The sequence below is a fragment of the Taeniopygia guttata genome, chromosome 1A (genome assembly GCF_048771995.1).
Source record: "Taeniopygia guttata chromosome 1A, bTaeGut7.mat, whole genome shotgun sequence".
In the NCBI taxonomy this organism is placed as follows: domain Eukaryota; kingdom Metazoa; phylum Chordata; class Aves; order Passeriformes; family Estrildidae; genus Taeniopygia; species Taeniopygia guttata.
The window spans coordinates 25,527,503-25,547,258 of record NC_133025.1 but is presented as its reverse complement, the minus strand read 5'-3'; the positions used below and the strand labels follow the sequence as shown (position 1 = coordinate 25,547,258).

The following is a 19,756-nucleotide window of genomic DNA, read 5'->3' as shown; positions in this document are numbered from 1 at the left end:
AATAGATTGCTGTATGTGTCTCATTTATTGCCGTTTTTTCTTTCACACTGAAAAATGCAAGGCAAACCACACACACACATGCATGCACAGAAATCCAAATAGATTGAATGTTCACCGAGTGTGAAATTCATTGTAAAAATATAATGTAAAATACTGATACAGAAGAAACTGCTAATATAAATATATATACTTACTATGCTCATATAGTTATAATTTCAAAAATCTTATAAGTAAACAGCACTACAAAGATAAAAATTTTACAAATAGAGAGCATATATTTAAAAATATTTCCATCCCAGAGACTAGGAGGGGAGATTTTTTAAATGTTACTCTTCTAATTCCTTAGAACCATCTTTTAGAGCCTCTGGTAAAGAAGTAAAAGGGAGATGTCATTAATTTAAGACCAGAAAAAGTTGATGCACTATACCGAAATCAAAGCACCTTCTATTGTTGAATCAGTTAGAGATTCAGTGTAAGTACAGACCAAGGCTTTACATTTGTAAATTAGTACATCAGTCAGCTCTGTTAAAAGGGGGCATTTCACCAGCTTTGAAGCGTAAATGGATTCAAATAATTTAATACTGTAGATATAATTGTATAACACTTACCAGCAACTCTAATTCTTTTTCATCATCATTGTGATCACCCTGGTTGTATTCTGCATTTTTGTCTTTTACATTTTCTTTAGCTAGTTTTGTGTCTTTGTCTTCTGCTTGTGAATAAACAATTTCTGGGATGTTTGGGTCTGAAGAGTTAAAAAAACAGTTGAATAATTTCCATGATGTTGGTTACATTATTTTTAATTAACATGTGCAGTAAGGAGGAACTAATTAAACTGGGTGTTGTACCTGAAGTCCTTGAGTTATTCCATGTGCCATCATCAGACTTTGTCAATATTTCTTCTTTTCTGTTCAACAAAAAGAAATTCATTGTGTTATTCTGCAAAAATTATTGTTTTAATTCCCCTTAGACCCAAATGTAAAGACTACAAGTTAATTACACAACATTTTTAATGCTATTTGAAATTCTGAAAATAACAGCTACATAAAATGTAGCACTTTTTGAGTGACCTGATATTAAGGCTTGGCCATAAGAAAGAATTGGCTGACAAAATGAGACTGTGTTGACCTTCAGATAACATTGCAATTCTGATGGGTTTTCCCAGGCCTTTTCTGAGAAAGCAGCACAAAGGTGATTAGATGGGTCAGTGACAGGAGAGCATAATTTTGGGGTCAGGCAAGGGTCTGGAAGGATATATTTGTTAAAGAGGCCAGTGCTCTTTCTTGCTTGTGTTTTTCAAATATTTATATATTTACAAAGATGGCAGAAAAAGGTGTTTCTGTTACCTGAAATATATCAAAAGGTTCTCCCTGAATGTGTATAAATCCTGTTGCTAAACTATGCCTGGCCAGCAGGAACGAATTCTGCTTCCCTCAGCCAGCGCAATTTTTTCTGTTGCTTCACTGGCTGTAAAAAAAAAGGCCAGGTTCAACATGAAAAAAACCTATAGAGAGATGCTGAGAGCCTGCAGACCTCATCAATATCAATTGATATCAATCAAACTGCTAGCAGTTCGAATTGTGTGCTTATAGGGATCTAACCTTTAGTGGAAAAGGAAAAAATGTTAAGAGAATATCACTTATGTAAAATGTAAACTATTGTATGACTGCTAATGACTCCTTTATGAGGAGAATTTTTTTCTGTAGGTCTTAATTTATGTGATTTTCAACCAGCCGTCCACCTCTGTTACTGAAAATTACTTTCTAATTTTCAAATATTAATCTTTTCCCCTTCTATTTTCTCCTAGTGTCTTTCATTCGAATTGATATAACATTAACTCTGCCACCTAAATGCTTAATTCAGAAGGAGGATGCTAAATTTATACTCTATTAAAAGAATGTAGACATCTACTGTCACCAACATTTTAAAAACCAGTCTTTATAGGGTTTGCCAGCCTAAGCAGACAGACGTTCTTGCCAGTCTTGCATCTGATCACTGACACTGGCCACTGTCAGATACTTCAGGGGAAGATGTAGGATTGTTATTGGAAAATACTTGGAGTAATTTGCACTGCCCTCTTAAATTTCCTCTTGGCCATTTTTTTATTAGAAGCTGTCTTTGAATCACAAAATTTAATGTTCTCTCGGTGATTCTTTTTCACCATTAATTGCAATAATGCTAAATATTCTTGCAATCTTTGAACGTCATGTCACTCTTGAATTCTGGTGAAAACCTCCATGTGGTTTTCACTCTTCCACTCACACTGAGTTGTACTTTCCCCTGCCTGCAGTTGCTATAATCTGCATTTCTTTCTGAAAAATGTGGCAGATCCACCTTTTTGAGTTGATCTGTGGAGGTTTTAGGTACACCATTAGTGCTTATTATTTATACATAGGGGTTTGGAGAGGGCGGTTGGTTTTTGTTTGTTGGTTGGGCTTTTTTTACTGTTCAAAGGCTTGGCTTAGTGTTTCATCTAGTTCCCAATTTTCTTCTGCCCTTTTGCATCTTTTTCACTCACCTGCTTCCATAAATCTGGACATTCTGAAGGTTGGGGTTTAACCATGATACGGATGCATCAAAACATTAGGTGCTATTAGGGTGTCTGCAAAAGCCTCAGATTAGGAACCAAGACATGTATAACACATGAACTGAATTGTCATCCCAAAACAATGATCGCAGAAGAAAATAAGCCCAGCAGGAAACCTTCCACTACTTTCTAGTGGGGGGAAAAAGAGAATCCTAGTGTCTCATTTCTTTGAGTGTAGCTGACTACCTACAGTGTTCAGCCATATGAATGCCACAACTCTTGGAAAGCAGGGATGGCACCCTTTGCTGCTTGAAGGGACTTTTGTCTACTTCTTAAAGGACCAGGAGTTTGACAATATTTTCATTCAAGAAGCATTTCCAGAAGAAGGGGAGTTAATAATGTCTATATCTAGCTTTATATTCTACTGCTAACTAGAGTTCACAGACTACAGTGACATCCAAATAGCAGAGCCACTTTCAGCTTCTATACCCTCATGTCATAAAAAACCACACTGCATATCATTCATACAAAAAATACCCACATTACCAGAATACAGAACATCTGGGGAAAAACTGGAGGACAGATCAGCCCACTCCTAATGGAGTTGGATGTACAAGTAGGATCCTTACTCTTTAGCTTACTTTTCATACCTTGGAGAAAGGAGAAACTGAATTCTGCCCTGTTTCCTGTGTTACCTATGCAGTGAATATTTTTTGTTTTGATTAAAAAATTTTTAGGGTAAAAATATAGGCATAGTGTTTGAATAAGAATGTTAAGGATGAGTACCTATTTTATAAACCTTTCAATGTACAGGTATAAAGATGCTTCAAAATGGATAATTATGGGTATGTGTCAGGATATTGTTACCTCATCTAGCCTTATTGTTCTAAGCATCTGTGTTCAGGCAGTCCTGTATATCATCCCTATTATCAGAGGTGAGAGATTGTCACTTCCAAAAGGAGATTCATTCCCTCTAACATGGGAATCATGAGTAAGATGGAGCGACATATCCTACAAAGTCACTTCTTTCCCTCTGAAAGGGACTGGCCATAAAGGGAATTGGGCCATTATCTAAGGCTGCATACATCTTGGGCCATTATCTACTGCTGCATGACTCTCACCTTGCAATTGTAAATTCAAACTGGAATGTAGTTATGGAGTTATGCACTGTAACACTCAATGTATGTGTGATCTGACCATCTCAGTTTTACTTTTGCTGTGATGAGAGCAGAATTTTTCCTTAACTTTTGTTCTAGTAGCATCTGGAGCCCTGGTCAACAAGTTTCTTTTCACAGCACAGGTAAAGTATGGCAATGATAACACAGCCTTACAGCTACACTGCAGAGTTTGTAGCATAATTTCTTTCCTATTGCACTTAATTTTATAAATATTTGTATTTTATAGCCCATTATTTGTGCACACCTGCCCTGCAAATAGCTGAATACAGGGAATGGCAATGTAACAGTTATTTTACTTAATTTAATTTTAGATCAGAAATATCTGTCCTCATATAATTATTCTCAGGGGAAATTTTAAATTGGCTTAAATTGAGGATATTATACTGCAGTGTTTGAGGATCACAAGGAGCATAAAAAAAATTATTTAAATCAATACTTCAATTTAAGAAATTATATTTTGAGGCTATGGGTGCATATAGCTACAGGACAATCTCAAACCTATTTGTATATCCTAAGGACTGAATACTTACCAAAAGCCAATAAAAATTAGCCCCTTCATCAAACAGGGCAATTAGAAGGTTTTTTGTCTAGTTCGTAAGTTTTTTCTCCATATTTCTCTGAAAAGGTCCGAGCATAGTACCAGAATTCCATGAACTGATTTTTAAATTAGAATATTAATTAAGTTTTTGTTTCAGGAATTAATTATTGCACTTTGTTGTGAAGTATGGTCTAAATTTGCCTACGTGATAAGAGACACAACATTTGTATTCTGTTAAAAAGTGTTTGCTTTTATTTTTGAGTGATACAGATAGTCTTACAACAATGCAAGCTAGAAAAAAATCCATTATGTCAGATTATGCAGTTCCATTCCAGCATAAGTAGCCATAGACCTGCAGAAGCTCTGTTGCTTTTTCTCATTCAGATGAATGGGGCACATCTTCATAAAGTTCACCACTAACTTCTGAATTTCTACCAGCTTAAAACTCCAAAACCTATGCTCATATGATTCATTCTTGATGAAATTATCATTCACTTGTATTGAGTTATAAAAATAAGTCAGAACTGAAAACAAGTTATCATTGTAATTTTGCATTAGAAAGAACAAATATGAAGTTCAGGGGCTAATTAGTAGGACTGAGAGGACTGAAAATGTGATTTACATTATGTGAAGGAGTTTAGAAGTCCCAAAGTTATGTGGAATTGGCATCCCAGAGAGGAAATGTTAAACTTGAACCCTAAAGATGTGAAGAGTAGACAGAAAATGTCGAAGTGACAAGAAAATAGCAGTTAAACAATATTTCTTTGATTTCATGAAGGGTTGGAATAAAGTCAGACATGCTGAGGCTTTGAACTGGCCCTTTTAAGTTAAATAAGACTTTTTTAGAAGTGAGATTTCATCAAAATTTCAGATAATCTATATATGACCCTACAAACTAAAGACTTCTCATAAATTCTTCTACCATAGTGGTAGTGGTGGGGCAGATTCTTATAAGAGAAATCTTGCAGCGCATAACTGATAGGAGGAGCAATTTAGAAAATTATATTATTTCATGCAATCTGGGAGCAGAACTTGTTGTTTAAATATGTTCCAATTAAGAGAAACAGATAATCTCCAACCCAAATATGAGAGACTCAACAGAGGAAAACACATATTAGTTTAAAACCTTTGCTATTCAGATCTATTCAAGTGGTCCTATACTGTAACAATATCAGAAGAGTTGAAAAATAGAAGCTATATTTAGGAAATAGTGTCAAGGCAACTACAGGCCCAGGTGTCTTCAAAAAGTTTTCACAATAGACTTAAAACAAAAATGAGAACAGAAATATAGATAAATGGAAAATGGCATAAAAATGCCAGACACATGATAATATCTGTCTTTGATAAGATTACTATATTTCCCTTGTCTAAAAATCAGTTATCTGGACTTCATTAAAGCATTTGTTGTGCAGCCACATGGGAAATTTACTAATTAAAGAGGAGAAGAGGGAGATGAGCGTAAGAGCTGGGCTGTGGGAGAGGGACTCAGTGCCAAGCAGGGTCCCTGGAGCTGGACTGAGGAGCTAGCAGGCGTCGCTGGGGAATTGGAGAGGACAAGTCATGTAATCAGACTTACTCAGTCATGTTATTACAGACCAAAGCACAAGAAGTCACAGTTAAATTAAATCCGTGGCAGAGAGGAAGTTGGGAGACATCACCAACACAGAGGAGGATTGAAAGAAATCGGTGGCCTGGAGGATCAGAATAATAGATAAGGGATGAAATTCAAAATTATAAAGTGTCAGGTTATACATTTAGGGACTAGAAAGATTTTCTGCCACAAAACTAGGTTTTAGAACTTGGAAGAACAGGTGAACATGAAAAATCAGAGCATTTTTTTGCCAGAAACCATTTCCAAGCCGCTGGTGCAAGATGAGATAGACACTGTGCTATAAAGGCAAACCAAGTTCAGCAGCAATGTCTCAGGGAAGGTAGTCTTGGTTATGAAAGATTTCCAATAAATGTTCTTATTGTGGCACCAGGCACCAATAAGAACTCTAGAAAATTTGATTAAAATGTCCAAGAAAGATTGATTCAAACTAAAACATGTTCAGAAGAGGACTAGAGAAAGACTGGCAAGATTAAAAATCTATTTTAATGAAGGAGACAGAGTATTTCTATTTTCAGAATAACAAAATAAAGTCTGAGAGGAGGAATAAGTGCCCTCTATTGATACAGCAAAGGGGTAAATAAGTCAAAGGGGTAAATTAGTCAAAAGACTAAAAAAGCAGCAAGATGTTAATGCATTAATATAAAGAGTTCACAGAAACATTTGTTGTGAAAATTTAAAAGAAGATTAGAAAGAAGCATTAGAAAAGAAGCATTAGAAAAGTATATCCTGTAGTCTATCAGTATAAGTATCAGACATAAGAAACTGAGAGGGTCTCAGTATGGAAACATGAATATATTTTTGTGAAAGAGATTATGCAACACATTTCCCAACGAAATAAGACTTCATGATCCCATAGTCACAGTCCTGTGCAGCTATATGCCCTGAGAGTTATGCTTCCAGGATTTTTAACTATGGAGCAGGAGGTGTTTTTGTCAGGCCCGAAACAGGATTGGAACTATGGCCAGGACTAATAAACTACTTCATAATGAGTGGGGTTTATCATAGCTTGTCAAGATTTTAATTCACGCACCAATATTTGGCTAAAGTTGTGTCTCTATGTCTGTATAACTCATGGTACTGTTCACATTCTTCTGTGCTATATCCACCTATGCTAGCTCTTACTATCTAAATAATATGATATTTATTTTTAAAAATGTGAAAAAAAGGCTAAAATTGTTAGATTATGGAGTATGGAGAGATGAAAATGTACCTGAAAAACTCTGAAATTAATGCAAACTGATCAATTTTATACTATCTCGTATTTAAAAGAATACGTGGGATAATATTATTTAGTCTGAAATTCAGAGAGGTATGAGGTTGCTAAAGTATTCAAAGAATGTATTTCTTAAATATTTAGTTGAAATATGTAAAAGGGAAAAAAGTTGTTAAGTCTATTTTATTTAAAAATGTTAGGTTTTGTGGATTCTTTCATACTTCTGATTTTACTGTAGATTCAAAATTAAGCCAAATCAAAATTCTACCCTGAAGATAGAATTGAATGTATTGAAATTGTGGTGAAGCTAAAATGTCCTCATGAAAAGAGCTGACAAGACTGAAGTTGCTAACCAAACCATAGCTATATTTTAATTTCAGGACAGATTTCTAAGCCTAAGAGTAGCCTCATACAGCAGCAACCTTCAATTCAACTAGAACTTTTGGATCTAGTGCCAAAAATATCCAGCCTTTCTGAAGAATAATGCCACTGGGATGTAAACAACATGTGAGATCCCTGAAATGAAGTAGTTACATGTGTCAGCCGTGTTTTACTGAGAAGCAGAAGAGCAAAAAGTAATTTAGGGCAGTTAAGTACTCATGTTTGAGCTGTCACTGGAGCCAAACAGGCAATCCTACACAGAACTGTATCCTCACGGAGCTGGGAAAGGGAATATGGTGAGGGAAGGGCAGGCAGCTTAGTTTGGTTATTTTTGTATCATTAACAGCAGTAACTTCAGAAAGAAGTAGAGAAGGAAGTCTCTGCATTTAAACAAGCAAAAACAAAAATTATTTTAAAATGTTTATGTACACATCAAAAGCAGAAAGCCTGCAAAAAAATCTTGAAGACCTGGGTGAGAAACTAGAGAAAGGCTTTTCCACATTAGAAAATTCAGTAGTATTGTATGCAATATCATTCAAAATCTACAAACATGCAACAAGAATTAATTTCTCAGGAAAAAGGAATTTTGGAAAGGATTAAGAAAGATTTTGTATGTGTAAATTTCTATGCAGAGCTTTAAAATTCTATTGAATTGTTTGTAAGGCTCAGAAGAATAAGAATTCAAGGTGTTAAGGTGTTTTTTTTTTTACTAACATAACTCCCATAACAGTTGTCTTGCTTTAAAATATTGCTTTATTTTTACTGGTCCTAAAATACCAGTTGGACAGGGGAGAAAATATTTCCAAAAACCAATTCACACTGAGAGTAAAATGAAATGCAAGAAGGGTAAAAAGCCTTGGTACTATTAAAAAAAAAAAAAAAACCAACAAAACTATATATATATATATATATATATATATATATATATATATATATATATATATATATATAAAAGCTTCATTCTGGTTTGGGAGCCACCACAGATCCTGATGTGGACCTTCAAAGTGTAGACTTTGACTTCTTTTGTGATGATGTCTCCAGAGTTAATTTTATTCTATGTCACTGACTGAATATATGAACTAAATATTTAATGAGTAAAGACAAACTCATTCCTTGCCTCCATATAGCACAGTTCACAACTCACTACAGGGGCAAGCCTCCCTACCCATCTAAATAGGTATCTGTGTTCTCAGAATATGAAGTTATAGTTTGAGAATACAACCACTCCACAAGTTATCATCACATGCAGCTCTTAGTCTCAGGCCCCGGTGCTGCCAGGGAATTCACAGGAAGAGGAGCTACAGCCCTGGCTTGAAGCCACCTTTGTGCGCCCTGGGGCCTTGCCTGGCTGTGCCACAGCACCGCCCAGGGTCCCTAACATGGGATGGAGATGACAAAGAGGCTGAGAATCACCTGTCTGTGTGCTGCCTTAAGAGGGCAAATATATTATTTCTCCTTTGGAGAATTTCTAACATGGAAGACTGCCTGCTGGGGGTGTGTCCAATGGCCTCACCACTGATCAGTGCTTCAGCTCCTATTTCTGGGCTTGAAAACTGAGAGGCCACAAAACATCTGCAGCGAGACACATTTATGTGCCGCCACCTGTGTGCTATGGAGAGAAGCCATAAAGTGCATGTGCATCTTCCCAGGAGCAGAGCAGAGCTCTGCACAGAGGCTCCAGTGCCCGGTGGTGCCTGGCAGTGCTGGCCCCACTGGATCCAGCCAGCTGGTGGGTGGTAGGATCTGGCCTTCTCCAGAGTTCTACCTCTAAGCTGTATCTGCCCATGCTTTGAGCTCCCTGTGTCTACAGAAAAGAAAGAACCTTGATAAAGCTAAGGAGAAAAAAATTGTTATTGCCAGACCTGGTGCTTCTTATCTGTTTACCTGCATATTTCATCTAAATGAAGGCAGAATATTATTTTTATGAACGGCATGCTCTCATTTGGAATTGACACTAATGAATGCAAGGCCCTTTCCCCCTCTTGTTTGTACCATCAAATTAATTAGCTCTATTGTGACACCAGTATTTTTCTCAAGTAGTTCAAGGCTTGAGCGTTTTCCTTTCTTTTTCTAAAGGGCATCTTCAGTGCCCTTTATCTACCATAAGAATCATGCATCACTTGTATTTTTCACAACTAATGCTGTTTATTATAAAAACTGATTGTGATGTGAAGATTGTTATACTGTGTGGCAAATTGCCCAAACAATTACTGTAAATGCATGAGCCATAAACTGTACTGCCAAGGACACTGGTAGGTTAGCTCCTATAAAAGAAACAATTAGAGTCTGAGGTGAAAATAATAGAGATGAGATGACAGTTATTGAAAAGGCAGAACATCCAGTTTAATGTTGTAAATATAGGTTTGTAGATTACACTGATGGTTTTAAAGTGTTCATGACTTATTGAATGGAATAGAATATTCCATACTTTAGAATGGGGCCATAATTATTATTTCCTTTTAATTGTCATGTCTGATGCATTTGTGAGCAGTTGTTGAGAACATCTACACATTATACTGATTCTATTTCTAAATTATCATCCTGCTTCAAGGGTTGGAGGTTTTTTTTATTTTACTTTCTTCGCATTTTGTTGTTCAGAGTCTGTTCTGAACAAAGTATTTTCTCTTGAGGAACGTGGAGTGCTTAGAGGGTTACAGCAATAATTATTTCAGTTTCAGCCTACACACTTCACTGCTTTAAATCATCATTAGAAGTTTCATCCCTCAGCAACTCCTGCTGAGACAGTCTTAAACTCCAAGAAACAATTAGATAAGAATAGCTAATCTTTATAGCAACTTGTATATAAAGGTATTGATAAGAATTTGCCAGAAATTAAGGTAATATATTTTTTTCTTAGGCCTCATCTAAATACAGAAAAATGTTATTGCTATGATTGCTGATTATTATGTTGCAATAACTTGTGGTACATGCAAGAAAATGCAAGAAAATCGACATTACTGCCTGAGAATATTAAGCAGTTAAGCAGTCCTCCGTTTTTTTTTTTTTTGGTTTTTGTTTTGTTTTGTTTTGTTTTGTTTTGTTTTGTTTTTTAAAGAAAAGACATAAGGATAAAAGAAAATGATATAACATTCTAATATTTGACCCTAGGGAGAGCACTAAACAACTGGACACAGAATTACAGCTGTCCATGAAGGCAAAGGTACTGGGCACATAAAATCAGATCAGGGAAGAGTCTTCCCACGGTTTAGAGGAGAGGATAAAGTGAGCAGCAGAGCAAAGGTAGCAATCAGCAAAAGGACGTTGGTGTGAGCAGCCTGTGTGAGTTCTAAACTACCAAACCCATTAGTCAGGGGGACCTGGAAAAAGCTCTAAAGTGACTCTGAAAGCAAGTTGCAAGGAAACTTTTCAGAGAAATGCTCTAGGTCATTTTCAGACTTCTACAAACTGCTAAAAAAAGATTATTTTAATATGAGGTAGGGGCTTCAGAGCTGTGCTGGAATTTGATGGAGCTGTACTGAAGTTCAGGGAGGTGTTGGGAGGCAGAGCTGGGGAGGTGGCAGAGCTGTGGGCGTGGGCAGTGGCTGCATTCTCAGGCTGAAATAACTGCCTGTTTCCACAACTCAAGGCAGAGTCCTGGAATGAGACTTAAGTGTAGCAGAAGCCAACAGCCACACGAATTAGAGACAGACCAAGCCTGCACAGAGCAGTTTGAGCATGATGTGGAGAATTGCAGCCCATGCTGACAACAAAACAGAGGACAACAGAAGCTCAGCCAGCCATTCCTCGCTTCTGGGCTCCTAATGCACACTTCTGAATTCTGACTTCTCATATGGCTTTACCTGAAATATGGCCAATTCCCACCTAAAAGCATTTTGGCTTCAAATGATCCCTCCTTGTGGAGACGCCATAACCTGTTCTTGTATATCATGAACCATATTATATGTCTGAAGCACAACAGAAAGTGAATTTAATGTAAACAGTGCAGGAAATAATAAATTAAAATTATGTTAGATTCAAAACTGATTAAGACCACAAAGGAAAATATTTAGAAGCAAAAACTGCAGGTAAAATCAACATCTATAAATGAAGAGCTGTGTGAACTAAGCAGAAATAACTGAATAATATTTTAAAGCATTGCCTTACAACCAATCCTATTAAAATGAAGCTTTATGTAAAATAAAAGCTTCACCTGACTGTGAATCTAGGCAAGACTGATTTTCTTATATGACCTTCAACTACCAGCAGTGTTAGAGAAGGCTCAACCTAGTTCTTAGTAAATAGGTGTCACCCAACAAATGGGACTGACACTAATTAGCTCCCTTGTTGATAGTCAGGCAGCAGAGGACAGAGGCAGGAGATGTGTGGTGCACTCATTGTTAGAGCAGCAGGTGAGGGCATTTGCTGGCTGGCATGGCAAAGGAGGCTGGCACTGCGGCTGCTGTTTGGAAGTTACCCTGGGAATGGAAGACTTCACTTCCAGGAGAGTTAGGCAAGCAAACTTCACAAGCATTTTGAATGAAAACAGGGCCACAAAGAACCTCTACTGAAATGTTTGAATTTTGAGGAAGACAATATTAACCTGTGGTATTTCTCCACCTTCAGGAAATACCCCTTAGTTTTTGTCTTCTTACCTAAGAAAAGGGGTTGTTACCAGAAGAGGAGAAAAGGTGAGCCTGAAAAAGGACAATAAAGGACTGTCAGTAACTTCTACACGAGGAGAAATTAGAACAGAAGTTTGTAAAGTGAAGTTGAAAAAGATGCTCAGAATAAGCAATATATAGTATTATGATTAATAGTATCAAGGGGGACAATTGATCAAGAGAGCAGCTGTAAGGGAATTTAAGCATTTTTTCTGCAAAGATAATTCCCAGTAGGATTCAGACAATGTTTGTAATAAATCTATTTTTATTAAGATTATTGGATTGGTGTTATCCAGGGGATTATATTTTCCAATTACTAATATTTTCATTTTTCGGTCTTAGTTTATGATTGAAGCAGGGACATGGGTGGCACAGAACAAAATGCATTGGCCTGACTTGGGATGAGAATAATCATTGCCTCAAAGCAAACAAAGTCCCAAGAAATTAGTCTTTATTTTCTAGCTCATTAAAAAAGACCTTGAGTTTTAATAGCAAAACATTAACACTTTTTTTTTTTTTTTTTTAATATTGATGTATATCTGTCCATTTGAAGATTTTAGTGCCATCCAGTCTCAACTAGGAGCCCAACACCAGTTTGGTGCCAAGCATTTAATATAGCACTGTCTATCCCCAGATCTCATGACTGTAGGTATGAAGACTGCAGAAGAGCCTATTGCATAAGAAGTTGGTTATACCTCCAACTAAGCTATAGCAAGTATAAACAGGAACTCTGCCACTTTATTCAGATCCTTTCATGGCTCTGTCATGATTGTTGTACCTCATTGTGATACCCCTGTAGCAATGTTGAAGCAGTACCTGTTCAGAAGTGTTACACAGCTGTTTTGTATGCGGATTGGTCAGAAAGCTCATTGAGTCCTTTGACAGAATGGGCTAAGTATTTCATAAACAGAGAACCTCTTTCGAAAAGATTCTCCAGGGTGGTGTTAGAAAGTCTACTGAGAGATCCACTGTGAATTAGTAATGCAGGACTTTTCTATTTGGATATCTATCTGCAGGGCCAAGCTGTTGAAAAAGAGGAAAAGGTAAGTGAGCAGTCAAGTTTCCTGAGGGCTAGGCTTGGCCTAATGTGATGTAATGGCTCCATAGGTCACCATTTTGTCTAGAAGAGGTATGATCAAAATATCAAAATGGTTTTGTAGAAAGAAGCTGGGGGTAGTGATCTTCTCTTGCTTCTTTTTACCACTGCTTTAAAATATTGGAAGAAAGAAACTTTCAAGTTTTTCCATTTTGGATAAATCTGAGAGGAGAAAAACATTAACCTATGTTGCCTTTGGTCTTTTTCTGAATCTCACATGGGAAAAATAGGGAAGGAGCAGTCTCTTCCTGGCCTGTCAGAGGAGAATATTTTCCAAGAGGCTGCCTGCAGTGTGCTGAGGCATGTATACAAGAAGGTGGGAAGTGCCTTAGATAAACTGTAGAGAGATAGATGGCAGTCAGGTGGGTCTAAGACACAGATACCACTCCTGGCCAGGAGAACAGAAAGGGTGACCACAAAAAAACCCCAAACCTTAGGCAGTTGTTCTTAAGAGAGGGCAATTATGATCTAAATCTTGGAAAGCAATTGTAAATTCAGTAAGTATCTCAATAGGATGAAAATCCCAGGTGTCATCATGACAAGAGACTTTTATAACCTTTTTTTTTCATTTTTCACATGTTTACTACCACACAGCAAGAAGGCAGCTGTTTTATAGATATCAATATTTCTATCAAGAAGACATGGAAAAAACCTAGGAGACACTGGTTCAGATTCATTAGGGTAGCTGCAGATACTGACAAACTCCCCAACCCTCTAACATAACAAGAAGTTTTTCAGCCTAGAAAATCTTATATTTATCACTCAGTATCTGTAAATGTTATTGCAGGGACAACAATTGTGCATCAAAACAAAATATAAATGCCAATCCACTTTGTGTACCTAAGTGCAAGGTAAGAAAAACCTGCCAGCTTTGCCTAATTCCCACTCAATTGTGTAGCCCAATGCCCTTTAGGACTACAGTCAGTAACTAGCAGTAATAAATCTTCAGGTTTAGTGTTAGCATATCAGCTGGTTTCATGAATCAGGAGGAGAGTGGAAAGGCACTCAGAAAACCAAGCCTCCTATTATGCTTTGGCATGTCAACTAATACTTCTTGTGTGTGTCACTGAAGGTCTAAGGATCAAATAGCCACTTCTAACCTTCTCCCACAGTGTTTAAAAGGTCTTACCCTCTCCTGTGCCCTATAGAGGAGACTTCATTTAACTTTCAAAGTATTTGTTTGGACCATTTTTCCCACCTTTTTTGATGAGAAGATAATCCATATTTTATATTAAAAATACCATGGGCAGTTGGTTCTCTGGACCTACACTGCAGCTGAATCTGTTGCTTCAATGTCAGAGTTGTAGTGCTGGGGACTGGATCAGAGCTTAAAGTTCATAATCAGAATAAACAGCTCAGATGACACTGGTACTCATTGCAATGATTAAATATGACTCCAGTGCTCTCAGCTAATGTTGCACTAACTTTAAACATCTTTTCAAGACTAACATTTAGCAAAGTCAAGTTGAATGTAATGGAACAATTTTTTTGCCAACTGAACATTTATGAACTGTAGTACCTGAATGGTGGACAGGAGAGAGTATTGAAATGGTCATTTACAGCCTGGTTCAATTTGCAAAATAGATATCTTCCTAAACAAAAAGAATATTGAACATACAGGCATTCATTTAGCAATCTACTTCTATTTTTCCAAAGGTCCTTAACTGGCAATCTAAGAGCATCTGGTTCTGTAAATATTATAATTCAAGTATAGTTTTACACATGAAGAACTCTACAAAGTTCTGTGAGACTCCTGATGTTCATTAAATGATTTATTATGCCTATTGCAGGATCAAGCCTGTTGATGAATTAAAAAGTTCTAAGAGTAAGCCAAAGTAGTGTTACAGTATTGGTGAATTTAAATACGCTGATGAAATTGTAGTAACTGAAAAAAATCTTACAAGTGTAAAGTCAAGCAATGCATGTATAATACAAGTACTTATCATGGCTGAGAAGTGACACCCAGATTACAGAGCACTGGTTTTATATGATGTGATGCAAACAACTGAAAAAGCTTTGTAGCAACCAGTATTTCCCACACAATAGAACACAAATTTCTGTTTTGTAGCATTGGTGAAAGCAGTTTCTAAGGTAGATCTTGGAAATGAATGAGAAACCACTGATACTAATAAATTCCAGTGTAAATACTATGCTAGGATTGACAGTACAACATGTTATTTTCATGTGTTGTTCCTTTAAATTTTAGATGCTTCTTTAAATATTTGTAGTGCAATAAATGGACGGCAGATCGGTGGCACAGTTTGCAACCACCAAAAGCAAAAATGTGACAGGTTTTCAGCTTTCAGGTACACTCCAATTAGGAGACCACAAGTACAGAAAGAATGTGTTTATTTGTCTGTGCATGCTGCTCTAATCCACATTTTCCACCTCCTTCTTTAACACTTCTGTGATAGCATTCAAAGACTTAAGCCATCAACCTAAATATCTATCTTCAGGGTATTTAATAAGTTTCATATTTCAAATACTATACATGCCCAGATTTTGAAATAATATGATTAAACAGATGGGAAAAAACCACTGAGCATAGTTTCTGGCCAAGTAGGATTGTTCTCTATAGAATATTTTTCAAGTGGTTTATCTTAGCTTATTTTAAAGTACTTTGGAGAGTACGGCTGTAGCAATTTCCTCAAAAGATAATCCTTGAGTTGCTGTTAAGAAGCATTCCTGATGTTGAGTCAAATTCAGTTCCACAACTTGCTTTTATCCCACTTGTCTGAATAATATATTTTATAGCACCTTAAATAATTATCCTATGTCCCTCCTTTTCATTAGGTTGAAGTCTTATTTTTGGTGCCAGTCCTAACCTAATTCTACAACTGAGAAAGACTGGCAATGACCAGGAGGCAAGAGAAGGTCTGGGAATACTAAGTCACATTAAACACAGTGAGAGGAGTGTTCCTCTTAGCTGGCTCCCTGTGAATGGATAGCTTCTCTAGCAGCTGCTCTCTGGTAAAAACAGTGACTGCAGTCACTTCCTATTAATAGCAATAAACTTTAGTCAAATACCATATCTGTATGCTGATCAAGATGCAACTCATGACTTAAAATGCTAGAAACAACCTTGAGATTAAACAGAGGTACACAAAGAAGATGTGTGCTTTAACACCTTTCTTGCTCTTCTTTTACCTTCCTGATTATGGTGACACACAATCAAAAGAACAAGGATTAAAAGGGAATGTAATTTAAATGCCATATTTTAAATGTACCAGATGGGAATGATACAGTTGTTCTTCATAGCAAAGAGCATGAGAGATCATTTCCAAACATCTTTGTAAGAAGCCTTTGATTTTTTTTTAGCCACATCATGAGCTTGTGGGAAAGGCTAAGAGGAGCTGCAGCAAAACTGCATTTCTCAGCACAACCTAGGCACTGGTCTGCCATCTGCCTGGAAAGACAGAGCACAGTGAGCACAGTGAAGTCTTGACAAGCTGCATCTTCAGCAACTTTTACTTCCTTTGCCTCCCATCAGAAAGGAGATGATCAGCTTCTGAAGAAGGAAAGGGACTCATTCATGGAAGAAATTTTCTCACTGACAATTTCTTAGAGACTATTCAGTATATATGTTTTCAAAGTTGGAATTGGCAGCCCACAGACATGGGTTTTAATCTCTTATTTCTCATTGTGTGTTGTACATAAGAGAAACTCTTTTAAGAACCATTGCCCTATTCTGTGTTGTGTTTTAAAGTGGCATCATGGAGGAAAGGAAATTGATGCACTATTACTCAAAAAAAGGTACAGTTCAGCAATTACAAAAAAAAGGCATAGGATCAATATCAGCTGGATCACAGTGATACACTTGTGGATGAGGTCAGAGTGATATATTTGTTGGCTCAGAGAGGTAAGGGAGGATAACAGTTGTGACAAAAATACTAGCCTTTCCCTTCCTTGTCAGAGGAGAGGAGTCCAAACACAATACCCTTCTGTAAAACAATTCTCGTGCTTATCAGCCACTTTCCTGGTGCTTTTGCTCTTGACAGATGGCAAACCAAAGCCAAGCACAGAAATGGGATGTAGCATCCCCAGTGACAGGGGATGTGGCTTCCATAACTCTATCTCTACACCTTTCAGCATGATCTGGAGTCTGCCTCATGCAGCAGCCAACCAGTTCCTGTCTGATCAGACCAATGCAGGAGCCTGGTGTCCACAATACAATCATGTGGTCTAAATCCGAGGACTGGGAAGAATCCACTTTCAGAGTCATTATCCATATCCCAAAAGCATGAGAGTCAAAAAAAAGAGAAAAGAGTGGAGCTGATGCAATTAATTTACATTTTTCTGACTTGTATATGTCTACATATAATGATATTAAAATTATATATATAATATAATTTTAATATATATTTATATTTTATGTTTTAATATATGTGTATATATTGATGTGTATATATATTGTTTATATTTATAAATAGGATGTAAATTAGGCCTGTTTATTGGTAGAAGCTTTTTCTCTTCCTGTGAGTCTTAGAATTTTAAGAGTCAATTTTTCTCCTGAAGTATATCTATGACTATGTACAAGTTAAGCAAACACTTTCAACCTAGACATGGAAGCAAAAGCAAATGAAGCATGAAATGAAGAAGCAGAATTTTAAGTGATGTGGTTCTGAATATCCAAATATAGACAGTTTTCAGCACTAATGATTTGATGCAGTTTTGCTTGTTACTATAAATTTTTTTTCAGGTGCAACTTTTGAGGGCTACGTTCACTTTTAAAATTTATTTCTTAATAATGGTGTCAGAAATCAGCCTATTAGCTTCATTCACTCATCTTAGTCCTTGACCATGTTCTTAAGGGTAACTTGAAATAGTCATATTATTGTGTTTCCCCAGTAACTTCCTCTGAAAGTGAATATTATTCCTTTCACTTAATTAACACAACTAATTCTTGCTAATGACATTTAATGAGCCACACAAATATGCCCTAGAGTGGATCAGACTCTCTGCTTAAAAACCATGATCCCTTCATGTCTTATTTTTTAACTGCAGAGATAAATTTCACATTTTAAGAGAAAGTATGAATATCTCAGAGCCAAGAGTTTTAAAAAAATTAAAATATTATTACAAGTTTCTAAATTTGAAACTGAGTCCTAATTGAGTATCCTTTAAAATTATCCTTCTATTCAGATTGCTATAAAGAAATCTTTAATTTATGTCCAATTCATGGGTATGGATAGCACCTGTAACTTTATTGTGAGAATCATAGATAAAATTGCTTTTACTTCTATCTATTTGCAATGCTGCAACTCTAACGACAAGCTGGTTATGTTCAAGGATTCCCCCGCTTTGCTAAATATTCCGTAACCACCCAGCATAGCACATATAAATGCTGCAGAATTTATCATCCAAACTAAAAGTAAAAGGAGAGAGAGAGATGGGCTGGTGGAGGAGAGCTGGCAAATGGGCAGCACTGCTCAATGTGAGATGAAGGAGTAACAGCACATCAGCAGCTTCACTTTGCCAATTTTGGGGGATTTGTTTTTCTTTTGCTTTTTTCCGAGGTATCAAAGCAAAGGAGTTTTAATGAGGGTCTGAAGGAGAATAATGAAGTGCTTTTGCAGATGTCTGCAGGGTGTTCCTCCTCACTCAAAGGGGCAACATGTACAAAGACACTTTGAAAAACAAGTGAGCAATGGAAGCTGGCATCTTAGCTCTTTTGAAACAAAAGACCCTGATGCTGACCTCATTTACACTGGCAAAAGCTGTGACTCTTTTGAATTCAAAGAAGTCCCTGTAGCATAAAATTAGTCCTGGATTACATACTGCCAGAAGTCCCTGTAGCATAAAATTAGTCCTGGATTACATACTGCCAGAACTGTAGTTTCAGAAGTCTTGGTGACCACTGAAACAATCTTCCAAAGATACTTGCAGCTCATTTTTGCATTTACTGTAAGGTCTCTGTATATTTTTCTGCCATTAAAGAGAGTCTTGAAAGTGCATGGTTGTCAATTGTTTGACAGAAATGTGTAGTAGATCCTAATGTAGACAAGAATCTGACCACTTTGGTTTAAATATTTTAAACATACATGTGTATATGTGTCTATATGAACAAATATACACATTAATGTATACACAAATACATATATATGTATGTATGTATGTATAAACACATATACAGATATGCATTCCTCTTCAGTCTGACATAGAGGGAGACAACTTTATATTCTGATTAGAAACAAAGTAATTTTATATTAAGAAGACATGCTATCCCCTTTCCCACTTTTTAAAACAGCTGTCTGACTTACACATAAATCATTCAGTATATCCATGTAAAAAAGTATCTCCCAGAAGGAAGACTTCTACAACTTTTGCTAGCACTATGCATATCATGAGAAACTTTAGGGAATTAAACACATAGGAGTCATTTGACCTTAGATGTCATTGGTGCCTGAATTTTCAGGTTATTCCTGAATCCATCTGGAAGCCCAGGGCTCACTAAATTGAGACTTAGCTCTCCATGTTCATCTGTTCCCTGTGGGCTGCCTCACCTCAGGCTGGAGTCATACTTCCTGCACATGCCTATGGTGTTCGATATCACAGCTCTTCTGCAGGGTATCTCAGGCTATCCTACTTATCCAGAGTGTCATGTGACACT

General features: G+C 36.7%; 1 protein-coding gene across 2 annotated transcripts in view; it reads right to left on the bottom strand.

The window, feature by feature from the left end:
* PPP1R3A (protein phosphatase 1 regulatory subunit 3A) overlaps positions 1-19,756 on the bottom strand; it is a 33,781-nt gene that overhangs the window by 11,652 nt on the left and 2,373 nt on the right. The window contains exons 2-4 of one of the 2 annotated variants that reach the window (XM_072921743.1): positions 12,042-12,083; positions 849-907; positions 609-745 (exon numbers count right to left, since the gene is read on the bottom strand). In XM_072921743.1, coding sequence (XP_072777844.1) covers positions 609-745; positions 849-907; positions 12,042-12,083 — 238 coding nt within the window. The remainder of the gene's footprint in view (positions 1-608; positions 746-848; positions 908-12,041; positions 12,084-19,756) is intronic. The other variant, XM_002192775.5, reaches the window with a different exon arrangement.